The 22,535-nt window shown below is 36.5% G+C and overlaps 1 protein-coding gene across 2 annotated transcripts; it reads left to right on the forward strand.

The window, feature by feature from the left end:
* Positions 1 to 2,009: 2,009 nt before the first annotated feature.
* Positions 2,010 to 22,111, forward strand: LOC134746589 (protein quick-to-court). Of its 2 annotated transcripts, XM_063681010.1 has the most exons (6): positions 2,010 to 2,250; positions 17,371 to 17,636; positions 18,070 to 19,110; positions 19,366 to 19,467; positions 20,205 to 20,297; positions 21,723 to 22,111. In XM_063681010.1, the coding sequence occupies exons 2-6, from the start codon at positions 17,400 to 17,402 to the stop codon at positions 21,924 to 21,926; spliced, it is 1,677 nt and encodes a 558-aa protein (XP_063537080.1). In that variant the 5' UTR covers positions 2,010 to 2,250; positions 17,371 to 17,399; the 3' UTR covers positions 21,927 to 22,111. The 2 variants fall into 2 exon arrangements, with proteins under 2 accessions (XP_063537080.1, XP_063537081.1); XM_063681011.1 differs by lacking the exon at positions 20,205 to 20,297.
* Positions 22,112 to 22,535: the final 424 nt, after the last annotated feature.

Below are 22,535 nucleotides of genomic sequence, written 5' to 3' on the forward strand. Positions count from 1 at the left end.
TGCCATCCATCTACTTTCCATAAAAAACTCAACTTCAACAGACACGAAGCTATTCCTTTTTTGCCCAATAGATTGCGGAACGTCAAAAAACTAAATTACATTAGTTATTCCAGTGAATGCTCCAAGGCGATGTGTTTATCAGTAAGTACATCGGAAGCACATTTAACTGCCTAATATTGAACCTTGCTGCAACGACGTAAGATCTATTGATGGATAGTAAAATTTGTTACTGTTTAGCACATAAGCCACCGGATATACACGGGTAGTTAACTTAGATAGAACTTGGCAAAACAACAAGTCAGCACTTCAGCAGCAAGAAGGTAGGTAAGTGCCTCCGACCTGTTTTTGCTTATTTGTTTTTTTTATGTTTGTATTTAATTAAACAGTTTAAAAGTTGTTTTCATCATTCTGTATCATTAAGAAATCGTTAAGTAATTGCCAATCCGTGGATAGGTAGTACGTGTAGGTACATTTTCATACATAGTACTTTCATACATACTTTTAGTAGCTTCAACTGCTCTTAGTCGGCCGTGGGTTAACTTGGCAATTTTGTGCAAATTGCAAAAAAGTGGTACTAAAATTCATCAAAAAAAACCTCATCGAAAAATAAAACTTGTATGGCAGGAAGGACAGTAAAAAAAAAGTGGTCGGCCAAATCCTGTGTTGGCAGGTTCCTGTGTCCGACCGAATTTGTGGTACCACGTGGCAGCTACATTTTACCTCATCGAATAATAGAAAAAACGCATTATAATAGCTAAATTAAACCTGTTAACGTGTCTTGGTTGGCCTCACCTTAGGGTGGCAGTTTTTGCAGATCTACCACATTTCATGCAGCCGGCCATTAATTAATTAATTCATTCTGTTTAACAAATAATATATCTTAGCAAACGTTGTGCTTTATTGACGAACAGTTTTCATAATAATCATACCGAATATACAGTCGCCGAATATTCGGCGCGGAGAGGGGCCGAGTATTCGGTATTCGGCTAAAACCTCTACTCGAGGCATCTCTAGCTAAAACGCAATACTTTTCCATACAATAATAGAAAATGATCCGCACACATGCCTCAAATGGCTGTAGAGTACACCAATTCTAAATTGATTTTTAAGTTTTAACATTGAAAGTACTATTGTAAGATCGTCGCCCCTTATTACAACATTGACCTTATCTCCTAATGTCAAGAGCTGTCATCGAAACAAGTCGAAATTGCCTTATCTTCTATTACTCGAAAACCATTAAATTACAGTGGCATTAGGTAGGTAGGTATATGCAGGAATTGCATCACCTCAGACGATTAACCGATTGGCCGCTAACGGCAAACAGCCCAGGTTTCCATCAATTAAAAGAAAACAAATTAGAAAACTGAATGCGTTTACACGTGTAACATGTTTCCACAGTTATATAGACTACGTCGCAAGTAATTGTGGCGAAATAACAAAAAAAAAACGCGCACACTTCTATCCGCATAGCGCATAGCAATCGACTATTTTATATCGGCAGATTATGAACAGCGCCGAATGAATGTGCGATTATACATTCCTCTTTTTATTCTTTCCGTAAACATCCAAAGCATTGCAAGCGTAAGACAAATTCTGAGAAAAATGAAATGAAGTCAGCATACAATATTGTTCTAGCCTTTATCAGAACCTCACCAATCTATACCACTACCTATTTTAATTTTTAACTAGACAAAGGATCGGCTTACAAATTCGGTTTATTTTATTAGATAATGCCTTTGCGACTAGTACAGGAAAATTGCACCAGATGGCGCGGCTCTACAAGGCTCTACCTAAAACGCAATGCAGTCAGTTCTGGCCTGCACTGCAATCCATATAACCAATATGACGCGTTTGCCATTGTTATACAATCTCGCAAAGGTCCGGATTTAAAAGTGCAGTTAGTTGTATCAAAGTTGTAGATATAGTTTCCACGGAATTGGTTGCGCGGCGCGGCCGCGGGGGGCGCTGCAGCGGCGGCGGCGGCGGCGGCAAGCACCGTGAACAAACATTGACCAAGCACGACGACTTGCCGCAACATTCTTAGTGTAAAAGTTAACGTGGATGGTTTACTCTATGCAATTTGCGATGTTTAAGTTGATACCAATAAAGTTTACAAACGAAAAGTGTGCGAACGAAAACGATTTTACTTTTTTTACCGAACTACGACTGGCACCATCAAGTAAAATGTGTTAGTGATTATGAATGTTTCTACCACAGCGATGGATGGAAGTTTCGGGCAATATATTATTAGTAAGTTTTATTATTTCACTTTCGATAGACACTAGAGACGCGTTTTCATTTTAGTTTACGCACTACTGAAGCATTCTTATGTAACGCTACAAGATAGGTAATTTTTTCTGACACTTCTAAAATATACAATAACGATTTCACAACCAATTTCCTGATACTCAAGCGCGTACGTACGTAATACAGAAAACCTACTACCTATTTGAAGAAATAAGTATTATTATGGGTCTATTGGTTTGATTTCACTACCTATGAAATTTACCATTGTTTATTTCAAAACAAGTAACAAACAATGTAATTATGATTACAATCGGGTTGGATAAAGTGCAAATAACATACTTTGTCTGCGCTTTTAACAATTGACCTTATAAGAACTACTAATTATTGAATTATTTCGGGGCTAATAGGTGTTATTTGTACCTAAGTTATGTATTGTAAAGGTCTCCCACATAACAGAGGAGTCTAAACCGTAAAATGATTTAATAACAGAGGAGGTTGGTAAAAAGTTAATTTGGTCAATACGGATTAGTTGAAGGCTTGTCATCGTGCGCCTGATTAGTATTCTAATAAGTACCTACTTACCTATACAAAAGTTAAACACTAAAACTAGATTAAGTCCCAATACATCTACTACTTCTACCAGAAAATCATCGTGCAACTACTTTATTAATCCCATAAATATGTATACCTATACCTAAAGCATACCTACTTAGATTAAATGCCTAAATACAAAAGTACATTTTGCGAGCACAATTTTTTTGCGCTGTTTTGATTTGGCCTCCAACCGGCCGGCCACGTCGGGCAACGCGTAGATACCTATCGAATTTAGTTAATAACTGCATATAGTGAAGTTGCTCGTTGAGCTCGCACACCGAAGGTTCCATGTCATTTGATTTGATGTAAAAAAAATTTTTTTCTTCGCGTTAGCTGGTAGGATGGAAAAAATAATTTAGGCGTTGTTTTTGAATAATTCTAAATATTTAAATATCTAACTATTTAAATATATTTTATTCAATGACTACTACCTACATACACTAATAGTACATTATGATACAAGTGTGCTAAGTTGGTCATTACACACGAGGCGATATTGTGCGGGCGAGCTGTAAGCGAGCGCGCAATAAGAAAGCCGATGTGTGTAATGACCAATGCACACGCGTTTCATACGACGTTTTTCAACACACTTGCGAGAAAAAAAAGAAACTCATATTAATCAAATTTTAATAGTTAAAACAGTTAGTATTGTGTGTTGCATCTGTCATACTGCCGGCCGCCCCTCGCCCTGGCCGCGGGCGGCGCGGCGGGCGGGCCGGCCGGGCTGCGCACCGCGCAGGCGGTCAAGCGCGCCGGTGCCCGCCAGTCCGACCAATTAAATAAGGCTCCCTTTCCATGCATATTATTAGCAATCAGTTACCTTCTTAACTCAGTCGGATAATATAATGAAAAAGCACGAGTGGAATAATACACTGAAAGAGCACGCGTGTTTAATATCTAGGATTATGAGCCAAAAATCGGTGGAATAAAAACGTCGCTTTGAGCAAGTGTGTTGAAAAATATACTTACCTACAAAAACAAAAGCAATTACAAAAATAATACCCCTTTTAACAAGTCGGCATCTGCAGCATGGACCCCATGACACTGGCGGCGTTACCTCTCTGTATCACAAGGGAAGTAAGTTGAAAGAGGTACGGGCCAGTTCGGGGCCCCCTAAGGTGTCGACTAGCCACGCCGGCAGTGCTCCCATGAATATTTTCACTATTTAATTAGATTTGTAATGTTTTGTGATTAGTGTTAGTAGCGGTGGTGAGGTGATAATTGCATTTTTCACTCCGCTGCAAAGTTTGTTCACCTCTCATGCCTTGAACCCTCGCAACTCGCAACGCACACACACTGTAAAAAATTAAATTGCCTGCCTATTAGGTAGATTTCATTAGACAGACCGCCAACAGAGAGACGAACGTACCAACAGTGAAGGCTCAATAGGTATGTATCAAAATGCGGGGTCTCAGGGTCTATTGGCACCTTAGGGAACCCTGCAGAATGGACTCAGTAAACAGCTCGTCATTAATCATCATCATCATCATCATCATGTCAGCCGATAGATGTCCACTGCTGGACATAGGCCTCCCCCAAGGCTCGCCACTCCGACCGATCCTGTGCCGCTCGCATCCACCGAATTCCCGCGACCTTCACCAGGTCGTCGCTCCACCTCGTTGGAGGCCTACCGGCTAGTCATTAATATCAGTATGTATACCTACGAGTATATGGTACTTATGGTTGCGTGGACTATTAACTATAGGATGTGGGTACTTCGCTCTGATTACAGGGGACAATGTTACGAGAGTTTAAAGCGATCATTACGTACTACGTACGTACCTATTACTTAGATCATTAACGTAGCATGTCTAAAGTATGTACTTACCTACCTAACTACCTAAGCATTTAGTTTAAGAGTGGGCGTAAAGCCAAGAAATTAGAAGAAAACAAAACAAAAGGCGCGCATGCGAAACTTGCGTCTCAAGATATGGCCATCGCGCGGATTTTTAGCTTTTATTTCAATAACTCAGAAAATATATTTATGTTTAAGTTTTCTCCTCAGATCCCTCGGATATCACTAGCTATTTTATACTAAAATTAACCTTCTATGCCCTTGCAAGTATTCATGGCATTTGCCTTTGATTAAGACGTGTACAAATTCAATATAAAACCTACAATTTTAACCCCTCTTAATTTCGTCAAATCGCGCTTAACCCTATTGAAATCATCGGATCACATTGATCTTTTTTTCTAGTGACGTTACGGTATTTATTATTTTGAAACCAATGTTCCATAAAAATCTAGTTAGACTCATTCTTATTAGCAGTGCAACTCGTTCACAATTGTATGGTTTCGCTCAGTGGCGTAGCTAGGCGTGGGCGAATGGGGCCTTCGCCCACGGGTCACGGCCTCAGACTTAGGGGGGCCTCGCAAAGCCCACCTTAATATTACCCTGGGTCCTTGGGAAAACACATTGAAAAGGGCCTCGCAGATTTCGCCCACGGCTAGATTGGTTCACGCTACGCCGCTGGTTTCGCTTTAGCAAAAAATAGTGCACAGGGACCCATGATTAATATAGTTACAATCTAGAGGCTTATTTCGTTCATCGGGTACATCGCAATCGCATGCAATTAATTGCTTGCGAGCTCGACGCACTGATCTAATTGCTATTAAGATGACCTAAATAAAACTCTACCACCTCCAACACCTAGTGGTGTTGACGGTAGTCCGTGGAACCATAAGAAAACCTTAAAATATAATTTGAGAATTAATCTGCAGTTTTAGATAGATTGAAATGTAGATAAAGCGGAGAACTAAACTGGTAACTAAGTTTTAATAAATGTGAAAATTAATCACTAAAAAATGCTGTGTTTAGATACTTTAGATTTACGATTTCAAATTGTAGGTAATTAAACTTTGCGAAATAGTTAATTATAAATGAAAAACTAAATATAAAGTATGTCCGTTCAAGGTAATTGCAGAGAGCCCAAATGATTTCATGCAATAAAACCGTCAAGGCAAGAGGCAACGGAAGTAGCACGTGCAGCTAGCGTAGTATTTTTTATCATTTAACTGATTTATTTTAAACAAGTTGCACATTTATATAGGTTTTTTTAAAATATTTAATACATATTATGTAATTAAAATAAAATAAATAAATTGTCATTTATTTCAGGCCTAATGCACCCATATGTGTTAGTAACTTACATAGCTAATAAAAATAATGTTAGTGCAATTACAAAACAAATTAACATGCAAATTAACTAATGACTGGGAGTCGTGGAAATCAAGGGGAGATGCCTTTGCCCAACAGACAACAGTGGGCACTATAACGGGCTATTAAAAAATAGTTATTTGTTATACAAGGGTGCAAAGTTGTATTTTACCCGCGAGTGTGGAATTGAAACATGAGCGTAGCGAGTGTTTCAACACACGAGAAGAAAAATACATTTGCACCCGTGTGTAACACAAAACTTTTCCCCTCACTATAGCGAGGAAAGTGCAACATCCACAGACGTTAGATCATCTTCATCACTGGAATCACTAATTTTTTTACGATATTATAACAGAAGATACTAGAAATTCTGATTTTTACGTGAGTCGGTCAGAAGAACAGTAAAAATTTTGTTGACAATGTTGACATTTCTGTTCTGACGTATGAAATGTCAACGATTCGTTTTGAAATTGCATCGACTCAACTTGTGCGTTCCGACATTGGCAAATTCACCCCGTGCAAAATTGCGGGGAGTAAAAGCCAGATAGGAAAAAAAAAAAAAAAAAAAACTTGTGCGTTCAGAATTATATTTAACATCATTACAAAAAATCTAACGTTTCTTATGGAATTTTAAGGTTTATGACTTAAAATTATTAAATAAAGCTAAATTTGGTATTTTTTATTAGATTCTCAAACCATTTATTTAATGATAATTAATATCGAACGAACCATTATCATGAGCGTTTTACGTTTTGTTATCTGTCAAGCTACTTAAACACGCTCCATCCAAGGTCAAATTACTTTCCCCACTAGTGGATAAAATGCGTTTTTCCCCGCTTGTTTTAAAGGATAATAGACGGCTTTCCGAGCTAGTGAGGGGAAAATTACATTTATTACAAGTGCCTAGTCAGACTTTGGAGTTGATTTTGTTCATTTAGGAGTTCTGCGTTAGGTAAGCTAAATACAATTTTACCGGTGAAAATTTACCAAATCGAAAATAATTTTCTTTTTTTTTTCCTAATAAAGAATATACCTACTCAATGGTTTTTCCAAAGTTAAGATTGGTTGATTCTCTTTAACTGTTCGTCGAATTTATTTACAGATAAAATAAAATAATATGTACATCGTTTTGTTTAACAGCTTCCCAGTAAGTAATTAATTACTAATTTAAAGTTAACAACATCGATATTCAGAGTTGTCACCATGGTATTAATTTGCTTGATTATAAGTTTCTAGCTGAAATTGTTCAATAATTATGTACAGTGCGAAACGCGCTGCATATTATTTAAATCAGATGACACGCGAGCTATGCTTTATGATTTTTATCAATCTGCATGCACAGTATTCTTTATCGATTTTTTTTGCCTTTTCATTGGAAACTAACCAGAGAAGAGTAGGTATCTAAATAAACAAAGATTTTCATATAGAGAAAGTCGTGCAGAATCTGCATCTTTCGTTCAGTAGCCCATCAAGTTTTTTTTGTTGAATGGGTAAGGTAGCTATTGCTATAAAATGTTACTCCCTGCACTTCTTCACAAGCCCAAACATACAGCAGGGATATTTAACTGCCGGTCCTTTCATCGCACTTAAACTATCGTGAGACATATTTCAAAATATTTATCAGTACGGTTTTTACTCACTATTATTTTTAGTCGCTTTTGGCGACATGATTCCCAAAGAATCCGAAACATGTCGCCAAAAGCGACTAAAAATAATAGTGAGTAAAAACCGTACTGATAAATATGCCGGTCCTTTCTTTCAAAATAAAACGAAATAATATGATAATGTGCCTCTTTTTAAGCCTAATAGTTATAATTTAGACATACTTATTTGGTTTTTAGACGGTTTTTTTTTGCTAAAAATATTTAGTAAATTTTGGTAGGCAAGTTTTCGGTCGCCCCTACTAATTGCATAGTTGTATTTCTATTACAAATAATTCTTCTTCTCAGGTTAAATTTCATTAATCTAACTTACTTTTACTTATTAAGCCACAAAAACCACCGCCCTAATTTAACCACAGTTTAATTGTACTGCATACCTACTTACTATATACCTTATACTGTGGTTAATAGACCTGTACCGCTGGCTATATTTTGACCCCTAGGTTATAAAAATATTAAAGTCAATTCTGTTTTCGCTTATGAATACTTTGTTAAGATGTAAATCTTACATTTTGTTTTGTGTCATATATATAATTTGCTTTTCTAGTAATTTGTTATTTTGTGGTAATTATTTATTATTTTGAATTATTTTGGAGAAAAAAATATTCGAGAGAAAACATGTAACTGTGTTGCATTTAGGATAGTGTTTTTAGTGTGAAAACATAGTTTGTGTCAATTACGTCCACTGCAATCTGATACTATGTCATAATATTCTAAATGACACAAAAAAAAATTAGAGTTAAAAAAAATTACTTAGGTCGAATTTAATCGTTTAAATAGGTCCATTAAATGATTTTGTGTCTTATTAAGGCATAGCTTCATAAGATATTTGATGATTTTGTTGTAACAGGCTGTCACCGTTACAAAAGAATATTAAAGATATTAGAGTTTACATCTTATTAATTTGAAATGCGGGATAAATAAGATGTATGAATTTGTGTCACTTGCATCCACTGCATAAACAAATATTACAAAAATATTATTTGCGTTCATACGAAGCTAGCGGGCGGTCTGAATGGGCAACGGAGGCCGTGCAGGGTGGGGCCGCGGCGTGACCTTGCCGTACGCAACGCATGTTTACTTCGCCTGTGCGCCAAATTAACGCAACTTATTCAAAGAAGTTACGCAAACAACACAACAACAAGCAACAAGCAAGCAAAGAATGCGTCGAATTATGTTTTACCTATTTAAAACTTATAGATATTGTACAATGTCACCATTATGCAAAAGAACTGTAAGTACATGTTTGATTTGCGAGCGAGCTGGCAACATTGCGCAGGGAAATCTTAAAAACATCGCGTTTACGTGAACGCCACATACATTTGTGACAGTGATAGGGAAAAGGTACTACTAAAGTAAAATTTGGTTATTAATACCGTGACTTTCTTTCATTCTTTGATTAAAAAAAATTGCTATTTATGCAACAAGTGCGGAAATCATCTTTACGCACGTGTATCATACAATGTTTTACTATGCATTGTGCGAGTAAATAAAAAAACATATCATGGCAAATAAGTTTAATTATTAAAAGGAGTGTTTTAAATCGACACGAGTTGCGAATTACCTATTCGCACGTGTATCGTACGTTTTACAGTACATATGGCCCTTTAAACTTTCGACATATGCACGGTAAGTGCTCTTTTCCGCACTAGTGCGAGAAAGTAGCACCATATGTACTGTAAAAAAAATTGAAAACAAAAAGCACTAGTGCGGAAAAGTAGTACTTTCCGCACGATATGGCTCCGTAGGAAACGCACTTTTCGAGCACATGCATTGTAAAAAAAAATATAGGACTGTATCTCCTAAACCATGCGTCGTAGCGCAAAAATAATCAATATCCGTTCCCCTTTAAGAAGCCCCTAATTAAGATATTTAAAAACGCAAAAAAGAAAAAGAGAAAAAAATCATTTTAGGGCTGTATCTCCTAAATCGTGCGTCGTAGCGCAAAAATAATAAAATTTTCGTTCCCTTTTATGAAACCCCAAAGTAATAACAAAAAACGCAATGACAAAAAAAAGAAAAAAAAAACAACAAAAAAAACTTAGGGATGTATCTCCTAAACCGTGCATGGTAGCGAAAAATAATCAAATTTTCGTTCCACTTAAGAAGCCCTTAATTAAGATTTAAAAACGTAAAAAAGAAAAAGAAAAAAATCTATATAGGGCTGTATTTCCTAAACCGTGCGTCGTAGCGCAAAAATAATCAACTTTTCGGTCCCCTTTATGTAACCATTAATTTATACAAAAAAAACGCAAAAAAGAAGAGATTTTTTTTATAGGGCTTGATCTCCTAAACCATGCGTCGTAGCGCAAAAATAATTAAATTTTCATTCCCCTTTATCAAACCCCAAAGTAATATACAAAAACACAATGTAAAAAAGAAAAAAAGAAAAAACACAATAAAAATAACTTTATAGGGCTGTATCTCCTAAACCGTGCGTCGTAGCGCAAAAATAATCAAATTTTCTTTCCTCTTTATTCAACCCTTAATTTATATTTAAAAAAAAACGCTTTCACTAAACTGCTGTAACTCGGAAACTTAGAATCCACAAAGGGGACTTTACTAAATTATGACACATATTAAAGCCTGACCAGTAATATATGATCATTGTCAAGAGGGCGCTGTTCATTCTCATGTAGGGTGACAATTCAGTATAGTATGAAAAAATATTGTATTTAATGAACATCATCATCAATGTAATTAATGTTGCTTGCCACGCTTAAACATAACAAAAATCACAATAAATTGCGTCTTAAAATAAACTTAAAAAGTCTACTAAAAATCGAAACAAAAGTAATTTTTAAGTCGCTGATGTGACATTCTCAATCAAAAGGTAGGTACCACTTTGTCGTTTACCATAAAGACGAAATTTGATTATATCTTTATACAAATAACCTGTCAGAGAAAGTGGTACCTTTTGATTAGGAACGTCACAAATGTTGGTCAGTATGAGGAGTGCAGCCTACAGTTTATTTTTAATTATATTTATATACCTACTACGGTAAGATTGATAAGACAATGTAATTATGCCTCCGAATAAAATAGATACACTGTATCGCAAAACTAAGTGGCGAGACAGCTCATAATGCCATCTCTTTCACTCTTGGTTGGTCTTAACAAGGGTAAAGGAGATAGTATTAAGATCTCAGTCGCCAGCTGATATTGCGGCAAGTATAATAAGCACCCCACCCGCGTAGGTACCCTTCCCCGCGCACGCCCTTCTTGCTCAATTGAGTTTTATTTTGCCAGATAGTAAAAAAACCGTGGATCAAAATGACCCAAATTATGAATGATGTCTCAATGTGGTATTATAATATTGTAGACGTAAACTTAATAATATGAATTTTTTTTTGTGGCAGATACAGGGTATTAATTAGAAAAAAATTTTTTTTAAATAAAAGCGGTGGATGAATTTGACACAGATTTGTTTGAATAACATATAACAATGTTCTGTAAAGTACAACACTTCACTTACCGACTTTAATATTTTTTTAGGCGTTTTATGATCAATATTAGGTATTTATTAAATGCCATTATACCCGTGGATGAAAATGACACAAAATGCGTGTGTACGTCGGAAGCCACTTTGCCTTTACAGGGAAACAAAGAATTTCGTCTCTAATATTTTTTTTACAGAATGCTGATTGAAAAAAGAAATACCTAAATTTCTACCTTAGCAAATACCTAGGATGACACAAAATATTATTTTTAGGTTTAGTATATGGTCCGGAAACTATATATAAAAAATAAGCAACATTAATATTCTTATAACCTCAGAAGTTATTGGTACAGGTCTATAAAAACAAGTAGTAAAAAAGATTAGATTAACTACTTACAGTTAATTCACATACATAACTGCAGGTACTGTCATTTATTTATTTAAAGGCTTGAGGCATTCTCTACCAGTCAACCATTGGGCTAAAGAGAAAGTTAGTTTGGTGCAGGATTGTAAATAAAGAGTGGGTATGAAAAAGATCCAAGTCGAGTCGATCTTTGCTATTACCTAATTATATGTAATGACGGCAAATCCATTCAGGTTTTATATATTTTTGGTATTATGATATGAAAAATGCAATCTTGCTATGGTCTATGAAAGCAAAAATTCATTCAATTTAATTTGAAAATTTGTTTTCCTGTGGTTCCGCAAAGAGAGCAAGAAAAGTTTTTTCATCACACTCGCTCAGTAAACGTGGAATTGCACGCAGGCTTAGCGGGAACTATCGAAAAAGCGTTTTCCCTGGGGAGTTATGAAGTTTCTAGTATTATAATTAACAGTTTTTTATCTTTATATTTCATTTTTGTATCGCAAGTGTGATGAAAAACATTGTGTGTAACTCGTGGCGTAATAATATTGCAAACTCGAGTCTATAAATCGCTTCGGAAAGCCGTCGCGATTTAACTATACTCTCGTTTACATATTACAATATTTTACTTACGCCCCATGTTGCACAATGTACTATAAAATCTCATACGAGCAGTTGTTACACTTGGATCAGCGCACACGGTGCCATTGCATCACTCACGTACATAGGTATATTATTCATTACAAAATGATGAATTCCCCAATTAGCAACAAGATTTTTTACCTGTACCTACTACATATAACAGCTACTCGTATCTATGTACTTAATGCAATTATATATGCTGAATTGCGTGTTTATGGTACATTATCGTTTACTCTAAACCAAAGATAGATATAACTCCGTAATAGATGGATACAGTCTAAGGAAGTAATAGATGGATACAGTAAGGAAAAATTTGACTTTCGATCAGATGGCGCCAGTACCTTTGGCCTACTCTCGTATAGAGGGCGTTGACGGTTTCGTTTGTTATTTAACAATTTTAACGCATATCAGTGAAAGAACATGGGTCAAAATCATAAAAATAATTAATGCAAATAAAAAAAAACCTCCTCCTTGCTCTAAACTATTCAACTACGCAACTTTTTGCATAACAAACATTGTCACAATGGAATTGTTCGCTTAACCCGGTAATTATAAAAACTCGAGCCTAAAGTGAGTTTTGCAATATTCCGCAAGCGGCCATTTCTTGCAGGGTTGCACAACGCCGGCAATAAATCTAACCGGGTATTCAGTCGGCTGCGCGAGCGCAAGTGATTTCAGTTCTCGGGAAAGCTAGTGTAATGTCGCCCTGGAAACCCTAAGACATGTACCACCAGAAAATAACCCTAGTTCTCCCTCGGTGGCAGCATGGTTCCATTTTTATCGCCTGTCACCATGCCTGTCACGTTCTAACAAGTATGTACCTAAGTGCGAAAGTGACGGGCATAGGTGAGTAGTGACAGGGGATAAAAATGGAACCATGCTGCCACCGGTCACGCCGACGCCTGACATAATTTCTCGAGTGATCTAGAAAGGTCAGGCTCTTTTGGCCATACTCTGAGATATTAATTTGATATTAATCGTAGTGCATATCTCTCTTACGATATTGGTGTAAGGTCCACCGGGGCAAATGCGTTACTGTTTTTTAGGGTTCCGTACCCAAAGGGTAAAAACGGGACCCTATTACTAAGACTTCGCTGTCCGTCTGTCTGTCTGTCACCAGGCTGTATCTAATGAACCGTGATAGCTAGACAGTTGAAATTTTCACAGATGATGTATTTCTGTTGCCGCTATAACAACAAATACTAAAAACAGAATAAAATTAATATTTAAGGGGGGCTCCCATACATCAAACGTGATTTTTTTGCGTAATGTTACGGAACCCTTCGTGCGCGAGTCCGACTCGTACTTGGCCGGTTTTTTTTATTCAAAAGGCATTTTAATACGTAATCGAAAAGCGTACCTATTTATACATTTTATAGTCCTTCTGACGGGGTCCTCTGACCGCCTGCGCTATAAAGCAGTTGAAATGCAGTTTCCGGCGCGGCGTTGCCGCTCAAATGGGACCAAATGCGGACATTGTTCTCCTTTTTAATTTAGGTACTGCTTACTACACACGACTTACTCGAAACAATTGTTCTTGTACTTTTTGTTTGGGATCGCCTTTTACTTTGAACGTTGAGTGCGTTTGTGCCGTACGTTTTTTAAAATCGCACGGTCTATATGAGCCCACAACAGTGGCCCAAGCGGGTACAGAGGATCATAGAACCGTGGCCTGGAATAATTGCGGCAGCCTTGGTTATTAAGATTCTGATGTTTACATAACATCCAAAGGCTGCCTTAAAAGCAATGAACTTTATCCATCAATAGTGATAATCTACCAATAAAAGAAAAATAACTTAATACGTATATAATATTAAGTATCTATTGTAAGACGCAATATAAAAATTACTTGTGTTAGATCATATTCTGAACATAAAATCTTTACATAAACTTAGACTTCGCTATACCTCTAATTTTAGAACAATTTTGTTTATTGTGTTCGTGATTCAACCTATAATCAAATTATGCCTCATCTTGTATTGCGTAAGTAGAGTACGTACCTACTCACAAACAAATATTACGGCTTAGCGGTTTCGCAACAGCCGGCGAAGCCGATCAAAATCGCTAAGTCAATAAGCAGGTATGTTAGTTACTTAATTTTATAAAAACCTTTTTTTTTTGCCTTATAAATTAGTTCAAAGCCGAAATTGAGATGGAGAAACTGGTACGAGTACGACGTCACTGTCCATTTTTTACTCCACAAGTTAACCGAAAACTAGTTACCTATAGGTACCTATCTAATTCTAATAAAGATATAAGTCCCGTAGAACAGAGGTGAATACCTTTTTAGGGTTCCGTAGCTAAAGGGTAAAAACGGGACCCTATTAATAAGACTTCTCTGTCCGTCTGTCTGTGTGTCTTTTACCAGACTGTATCTCATAAACCGTGATAGCTAGAGTTGAAATTTTCACAGATGATGTATTTCTGTTGCCGCTATAACAACAAATACTAAAAAGTACGGAACCCTCGGTGGGTGAGTCCGACTCGCACTTGTCCAGTTTTTAACCACGGGGCCCTTTTATTTACAATAGTTGACAAGCTCAATAGCCCTGAAAAGTGAAGGTCTATTGGCCCAAAGACTCGTTGATGTCTTTTGTTCTATTGTTTCGGCGTAGGTCAGAAGCGATATTTGATTGGTCAAATTCATTAGTTCACTCAGTAAAATTTGATCTACGAAGTCTTAATTTAGGTAATCATGTAAGTCAACGAGTATAAAAGATATTTTTTAATAGTACATTACTGATTACGGTACAAATGCGAAAAGTAGGAAATTTGCAAAGTGGCGATTTGCACGTGTTTTGTATATACCATCACGCTCCGCGATTGTTGTCCTAGCTAAATTGGTTGTTCAATACTTATGCTATAGAATTTCCAATTTAGCAAGAACCCTAAATGGCATAACAATCCCGTGTGGTGACATGTACAACGTTTAACAGTGCCTTGCCTACATATAAAAGTAAAGTAGCAACATTTGTATGTACTGTGTATTTATATACAGTACGTAATATGGTGCTACTTTACTACACTAGTGCGATAATTAGAACATTACGTGTCTATGTATAAAATTTAAAGGGCCATATTGTTTTTACTGTAAAACGTTGTACGATACACGTGCGAATAGATAATTCGCCACTAGTGTCGATTTAAAACACTCCCTTCGGACGTGTTTTAATTTATCACCACTCGTTGCGATTTTTTTTAATTTTCGCACTTGTATCGTAGTGTACTATTACAGTACTATAATGCTACTTTACCGCAGTGTGGTAAATAATTAGCACTTTACGTGCCTATGTCGAAAATTTAAACAGCAATATGTACTGTAAAACGTTGCACGATAGGTACATTAGGTACACGTGCGAATAACTAATACGCAACTCGTGTTGATTTGACACTCGCTTCGGTCATGTTTTAATTTATCGCCACGTTGTGGTGATTTCCTTAGTTTTCAAACTTGTATCGTAGTGTACTAAGCACCTCAATGTAAGTATATTTAGTGTAGGTAATTATGTATGTATGTAAACACTTTATTGCACATAAGACAGGTTAAGATATACAATTAAACAGAAAGTATACAATGTACAAAGGCGAACTTATCCCTGTAAGGGATATCTTCCAGTCAACCTTTGAGCGACTGAGAGTAGACAATTAAAAATGTCTGAATTATAATAGTTAAAGTGGGTCAAACCAAATTGGCAGTAAATAAGAACCAAAAAAACTATAGTCATCCTTTTTCTTTGGGTGCTAGTACTAGTGTAAGGCAAAGATAGTATGATTATCTCTGTCTATGTTTGAAATGAGACAGTCATTTGACAAACTAGTACAGTCACCTGCAATTACTGTACCTCTTTTTTTAATAATAAATAAATTGAAAAAAAAAATATGTTACACAACGAAGGCCGCAAAAATATCTGACACGACCTTATTTGTAGAGTCATAAGAGCGTGTCACAATGGTGTCACATATTTTTGCGGCGTTCAAAGATTAACGTTTTATTGCACGAATAAAACGATAAAAAAAATGTTAAAATAAAATTAAGTAGTATATACGTATAAGCATCGTATAAGTATAAAAACTGAAACAGTATTTATTCGAATTCACGACTCAAGATACAATAGGTATTAGGTATTACTTAAGTACTAAGTACCTATGCCACAAAATATTCGATGTTGTTGCGATGAGTGCCGGATTAAGCCAGCGCGAGGCATGTAGCATATTCTATCATGGGGCCCATGGATTGTTGTAATTTTGTCGGACGAAGTGAAATAAGTGAAACTTAGGTTTTTTACGGCCACAATGCGAAAGTGCGCGAGGCCCGCCCGTGGCATTTGCTACTTTGCCACGTGGCTAATCCGCCACTGGTTGCGATAGATATTATCCCTAATAATAACAAAATACACTTTGCCTCTTTTCACAGCTCTCATTTCCATTTATGCCTGAAAACACTAACTATACTCTGGCACAGCGACTTTGTCAGTAGAAAAGGCGGCCAATTTAAAAAAAAATTAGGCGCGAAGACCAAGAATATATGATCACGCGCCATGTTGCGGAATTTTACTGGAACTATTTTTTTCATACTATACTGAACTGTCACCCTATACATGAGAATGAACAGCGCCCTCTTGACAATGATCATATATTACTGGTCAGGCTTTACCATAGAAAATTTTAATTTCGCGCCTTTTTCTACTGACAAGTTAGGTGTGTTTCAGTGTATTATCCTATAAATGGAGGTTGGAATATTACTCGGATTCTGGGCTATGGGCGAGAAAATCGAAGTCGCGAATTTCTAGCAACTGTCACTCTAATTACGCCTTAATTGGAGTAAAAGAGAAAGATGTCCGAAATTTGCGAACTTAGGTGTTCGCGGTAAGCCCTCTGTTATGCTTTCCCGCATTTTTTTAAGTCCAGTTTGCGTTTTGTAAGTTGCAAACTTGCTTTAATTTGATGCAATCAATTTACATTTGCAGCGCTTGTGCACCTGCAGCTCGTTGCCACTTCCTAAACTGAGATTTAATCAATGTAAATAATTTAAGGCAATGCATCTGAGTCACTACACCCGCTGCCCAAGTGATAAATAAATTTACGTATTGTACAGCGCCAGATTTGAATCTCTTAATTTAAGAAACAAAAGACGGCTTAACTTCCTTTTTGTTTTGTATTTCCGTTGCGACCATCTACAAAATTTTCAGCGGATAATGTCTTCGTTCCTAATCTGTGGTCGTGCCGATTTGTCAAATTTTTGACACGTGAATTATTTATTTTTCAGCACATCCCATATGTGAATAATTGAAGAAAATGAGCAGAAATCTCATTAGAAGAATACCAGAATTTCACGATGAGCATTGCTGCGCGGGAAATGTGTCAGGCAATTTCCGCCGCACCTCGTCACTGCGCGTGCGCGGTGAAAAAATGGTGCAACGCTCGCCTCTTTCTACCAGGAAATTAATTTCAATTCCTATAATCACGGAACACCAGAAAAATCACAGCGATGGGGCCCGAATTGTCGAGCCTAATCATCGCCCTCGGAGCCAAGTAAGTAAAAAAAACAGCATATGTTAGTATGCACGGCGCCAACATATTGCCATGACTACTTAGGCCAAACCAAACTTGGCTTATGGCACGATATTAAGGGATGCTTGTTTTGATATTACCAAGCCGAACAAGTATAATTTTACCGAAAAAGCGCTGCTAGTGAGTGTAATCTTTGAGTATTTAAAGTTAGGTTAAACCTAAAACTATGGGACACGATAACCCACTAAAATCTAAATTAGGTCATCTTGTGTACTTGCCTATGTTAAATTTATGTTTTGTCTATTGAGAAAGGTTTTCATATTAAAATAAAATTAGATGCATTTGTTTATGTTAGTAGGTAACCAGTATAATTATAATAAAAGTACTTTTTTGTTAGAATGTGTTAATGTGTACAGTTGTAATTGTACTCATAATAGTTACATTTATTTTACAGTCATTCAGCTCTAATATTCAAAAGCCAGCCAAATCCTGCCTGAAAATACAAGAGCACTGCATGGACAACAGGAAACTGAGCATCTCGGACCCTGCCCACACGCCCCCAGGGTCCCCTGAAGAGCTGCCTGATGATGAGTCTCTCCACAGCTATGGCAGTGCTGCCACAGCTGCCTCCATGGATGCCGGGTATGCCCCGTTCAATGGCACTACATTTAGTGGGCGCTCCATGCGATATGTCCTCCACTGCTCATCACATGCAGGCCTTGCAGGAGAGGAGTACCTTACTCCCACTCAACGTGCCCAAAAACAAATCCGTAGACTGAAAAACCTTCTCAGCCAAGCCAAAAAAGACTTAGACAAGAAAGATAGTGAAATTTTCCACCTCACCAAAGAGGTTGTTGAGTTACGCCTCTATAAAGCATCAGTCTGTTCTCCAGATGAAAAATCTAACTCAAGTGAGATTGTAACAATAAGAGAGAATGATGAAGCTTCAATTGAACAGGAAAGCCCAAAGACTGAAGATGCAGCAAGGTCCTTTGATGTTACGGACAGCCCACTCTTCAAGGTTCAGACTCCAACCAGAGGCCGTAATAGTGACATGCAAGGCTCCTTCACTGACTCTGGACATTTTGATGATCTCACTAACTCCTCACTACATTCCAAAGATTCTGTTCACATGTTGACTCATGATGCCTCCTGTATGGTAGAACTAGATGGTGATGAAGATCGCCGAAGTCTGATTTCATATTATGAGAAGAAAGTGGAAGATGTTATGAGAGCACATGTGGGTGAAACTCAAGAGTTAAAAAAAGCTCACAATGACAAAGTAGAGGCTTTGCTTCAGAAGCTGGCAGATGTGAATACACGGTATTGTGAAATGCTGCCAAACTATGAACAGGCAAAAGAAAGGATTCACGTTTTAGAAAAGCAGTTGGAGGAAGCAAGCAAGCAGCTACAAGAAGAGGACAGCAGGCACCGGGCCGTGTATCTGCAGATGTACAACAAGGGAGTTGAGGCTGCCAAATTTGACTTAGACAGGGTAAGAGATATTACTACACTGATCTTAATTTAACACCAGGTGTATAGAGCCTTGTAAAATGCATAAAATTATCAATCAGATATTTTTTTCTGATTTTGTAGACAGGTAAAGTTGATATTTTTGCCCGATAATTACTGTTTCTTGCAAAAATAACTATCAGACCAACAATATGACATAATAATGTTGCATCTTTATCCAAATTACATCAGGAGATAAGTCAATAGAGTTATTTGAAGGAGAAACAATTATTTTTAGGATGGTGTCGCTGGTGGGTCACAGAGTCCAATGAGCCGGGTGTCGGTGGAGGAGTTGCTGGAACAGCTGCAGATCACGCAGACCGAGCTTGAAAACGTCCGAGTAAGTAGTGTTGGACACCCTGTTTGTCTGCAATAACCACTCCCATGATGAACTATCTTTGGTTACTTCACATCTCAAAACACATTTTGTGTTATTTTCCCTTGTGTTCAATAGTCGGATTTAAAATGTGTGTTAATTTACTCACTTTTGGAGACAATTTTCAGCTGCTTTTTCTCAATCTCACATTCAACAATTTCATACTCTCACAGCGTCTGCAATGCTATGATTGACACTGTTCTCTTTTTTCATTCTTGTTGCAACCACAGATAATCATTCATCTCATATTCTCATAATAATTGTAATGCTGTAACCAAAGATGTTTGTCAGAATTATTTATAATTATCTTGTTATCACTAAAGGTCCTTATTTCTAAAACCTAATAGGTAATGAATGCTAACATAACTTATTTGAATTTTGGTCTGGAACCAGTATAGTTAGAATTAATGAGTCAGTTTGAAAATTTAATAATGTTTAGTTCTTTCATAACTAAAAATAATGATTTATAATAAACCAGAATACTGATTCTTCATAATGTAAACTTAGTGTTTTTAGATGTTGCATATTTGTTACTCACAAAGTAATTTAAAGAATCGTTCGACTAATAATCGTAGTTTTAAAAGTAGAGGTTCCAGACATTGCTGAAACGTTCTATTAACCACAGTAATGTACCAGTCTTCACTAGAATGTGCATGTAGTGCCGATTAACAGATCCCGCTTTAACGAGTAGTGCATTACAGGACACGGCATTCACTGAAGACAGAACGGCCAAATCCCAAGTACTGCTAAGTGCAAAGGAGGCTGTTTCTTTATGGGTCCTAGGAGCTCGAAAGGTTGGATTTTCAATATTGGATAGAGCAGCATTCACCATTCAACACCATTTTTTTTTTATATAATATTTCATTGTAATTTACACTGCTTGACCGCGCACACACCCAAACAATTGTTATATAATAACTTAAAATCATGATGGTGACAAGATACGTACATAATTTTTGTAAATTTTTATGGTAACCCCAGAAATAGATATAGATCTCTCAGAAATCTGTAATAGCTTTATCTTAGTATTGGGGAACAAGTTAAGATTCAATTAAACAAATCATGTTGGTCCTTATGGGACCTCTAAATTAATGCTGCATTAAAATATGTATGTCCAGATGGAGGAGGTTTAGATTTGATTTTTGGATTATATTTTGTTCAAATATTACTCTTAGTTACTAACTGGATCAATAATAGCGCTTTAGCAAAATAACAGCTGCATTTACTAACTTCAAACAATGTCAAAGATGATTTACCTGTCTATTGTTTTATATTATTATTAAAGATTATGTTTTTCAACAGTAATATACTAATAGTCCATGATAGTTTTTGTAAAATATTTTAACTACTTATATCTTGTTCATTGGCATTTCTTCAAATGTCTGAACTTAGTAAATTAACCTTTAACAGCATTAAACTTGAATCCTTAGTTGACTTATTTTCTCGCCTGATTTAGCTTTGCATGATATAATTTATTTGAAACAGCCTCTTTTGGTTTCGGGATTATAATATGGTACTTGGTAAACGTTTAAACCTTAACTTTGGTTTTATATTTTACGGTTTCAGTTACTATTATTTTTAATTTGTGAGGTAAGATTATTAGTGTAACATTTTTGCTGATGTCAGTTTTTATAATGTATTTAATCCAATATATGTGTTGTATCAGTTATTCGCATTATGGAACCGTTATGAATTCTTCGTCTCAATGTAATTTTATTTTGTTACTTAAGTACTACAACTAAATTAAGTTCAGATTAATGCATATCAATAGCATGTCAGTAGATCGTATTGTAAAATAAAAATAAATATACATAAAATGAAGTTGTTGGTATACCTAGCTAGATAGTAGCAATACTAGCAATGATTCATTGTTTGTATCAAATGTGTAAAGAATATGACAAATTCGTGCTTTGAATTTAACAGCACTCACTAATTACTGAAAAATAATTAAACAAAAATCAACCTTATTCGGATAATAATATGGTTCACTATGGCTATGACCTTGTGGTGGTACTTAGTGACTTTTGCTTGTCACCGGACGATATGGCGCTGTTACAACGCCATCTTTTTCAGCTGTCAAATTCTGGGGTACGATTTTTCTTAGCCTTTACATATACAATTAATTAATCTTTGATAGTAGTGTTTTATAAATGCATGCATGCATGCTGTTATTCAAGTGTTTCTAAAACAGGTCTAAACTTATATTAAATCTGTTCCAGGCCATGTATCGTCGCATTGTTGGGTCGCAGAAAGGCAACAAGACCAATGTAGACCCTGAAGTGACTTTGCAGTTCCTTAAGTCAGCAATCTACTACTTCCTCACTGACCCCGAGAACCACCAGGGCCACCTCAACGCGATAGAGAATATTCTCGGCTTCACCGAGGCTGAGAAGAAGAACATTCGCAAGGCTAGAGCTACTTAAAGACTGCTGTGAACGTGTGATAAGCCCTTACTGTAGATTAGGGGTTATTTCTAATAGTTACACCTCCAGCCGGTACTGAACCTTATGTCAACGTTATAGAGTTACTGGCGGTCATAATATGGGTAGTAATTGTTGGGACTAACCCAGACTAGCTGTGTTGCTACACATACAGTCGCCATCAGATATATCGGAGCAGCCAAGGGGCTCACAATACCTGAACACGCCTCTATTGTAAAGGAATTAGAATGCGTGCTCAGATATTTTTGAGCACCTCGGCCGCTCCGATATATCTGATGGCGACTACATAGATAGGTTTTAAATGTTGCATGTCGTCTGAGACGATACAGATTATTTTAAGCATATTTTAGATTGTGTGCACTTGCAATTGTAATTGTCTTTACGAAGCATAATAGTTAAAAGCACATAATTATTTACTTGTGGTGATTGTTTTACTCTCAGCCCATTTATGATAAGTTTTAAAATCGATTTTATTTTAGATACTGAATTTGTGATTTCCTTTTAGTTTTAAGGCCAAAGATTGAGTTTGTGCTCTCATAAAAATAGTGCAATTTGACTTTTAAGTTAAGAGTACAGTGATTTCTACTCCTT

The sequence above is a fragment of the Cydia strobilella genome, chromosome 13 (assembly GCF_947568885.1).
Source record: "Cydia strobilella chromosome 13, ilCydStro3.1, whole genome shotgun sequence".
Taxonomy (NCBI): domain Eukaryota; kingdom Metazoa; phylum Arthropoda; class Insecta; order Lepidoptera; family Tortricidae; genus Cydia; species Cydia strobilella.

Bases quoted from the DNA above. Each gene is read 5' to 3' on its own strand.
- LOC134746589 (XM_063681010.1), top strand. From the start codon at position 17,400: ATGAGCAGAAATCTCATTAGAAGAATACCAGAATTTCACGATGAGCAT. The intron at 19,468-20,204 runs GTAAGTAGTGTT...AGTGCATTACAG, and splicing joins CCGAGCTTGAAAACGTCCGA to GACACGGCATTCACTGAAGA. The intron at 20,298-21,722 runs GTTGGATTTTCA...AATCTGTTCCAG, and splicing joins GGGTCCTAGGAGCTCGAAAG to GCCATGTATCGTCGCATTGT.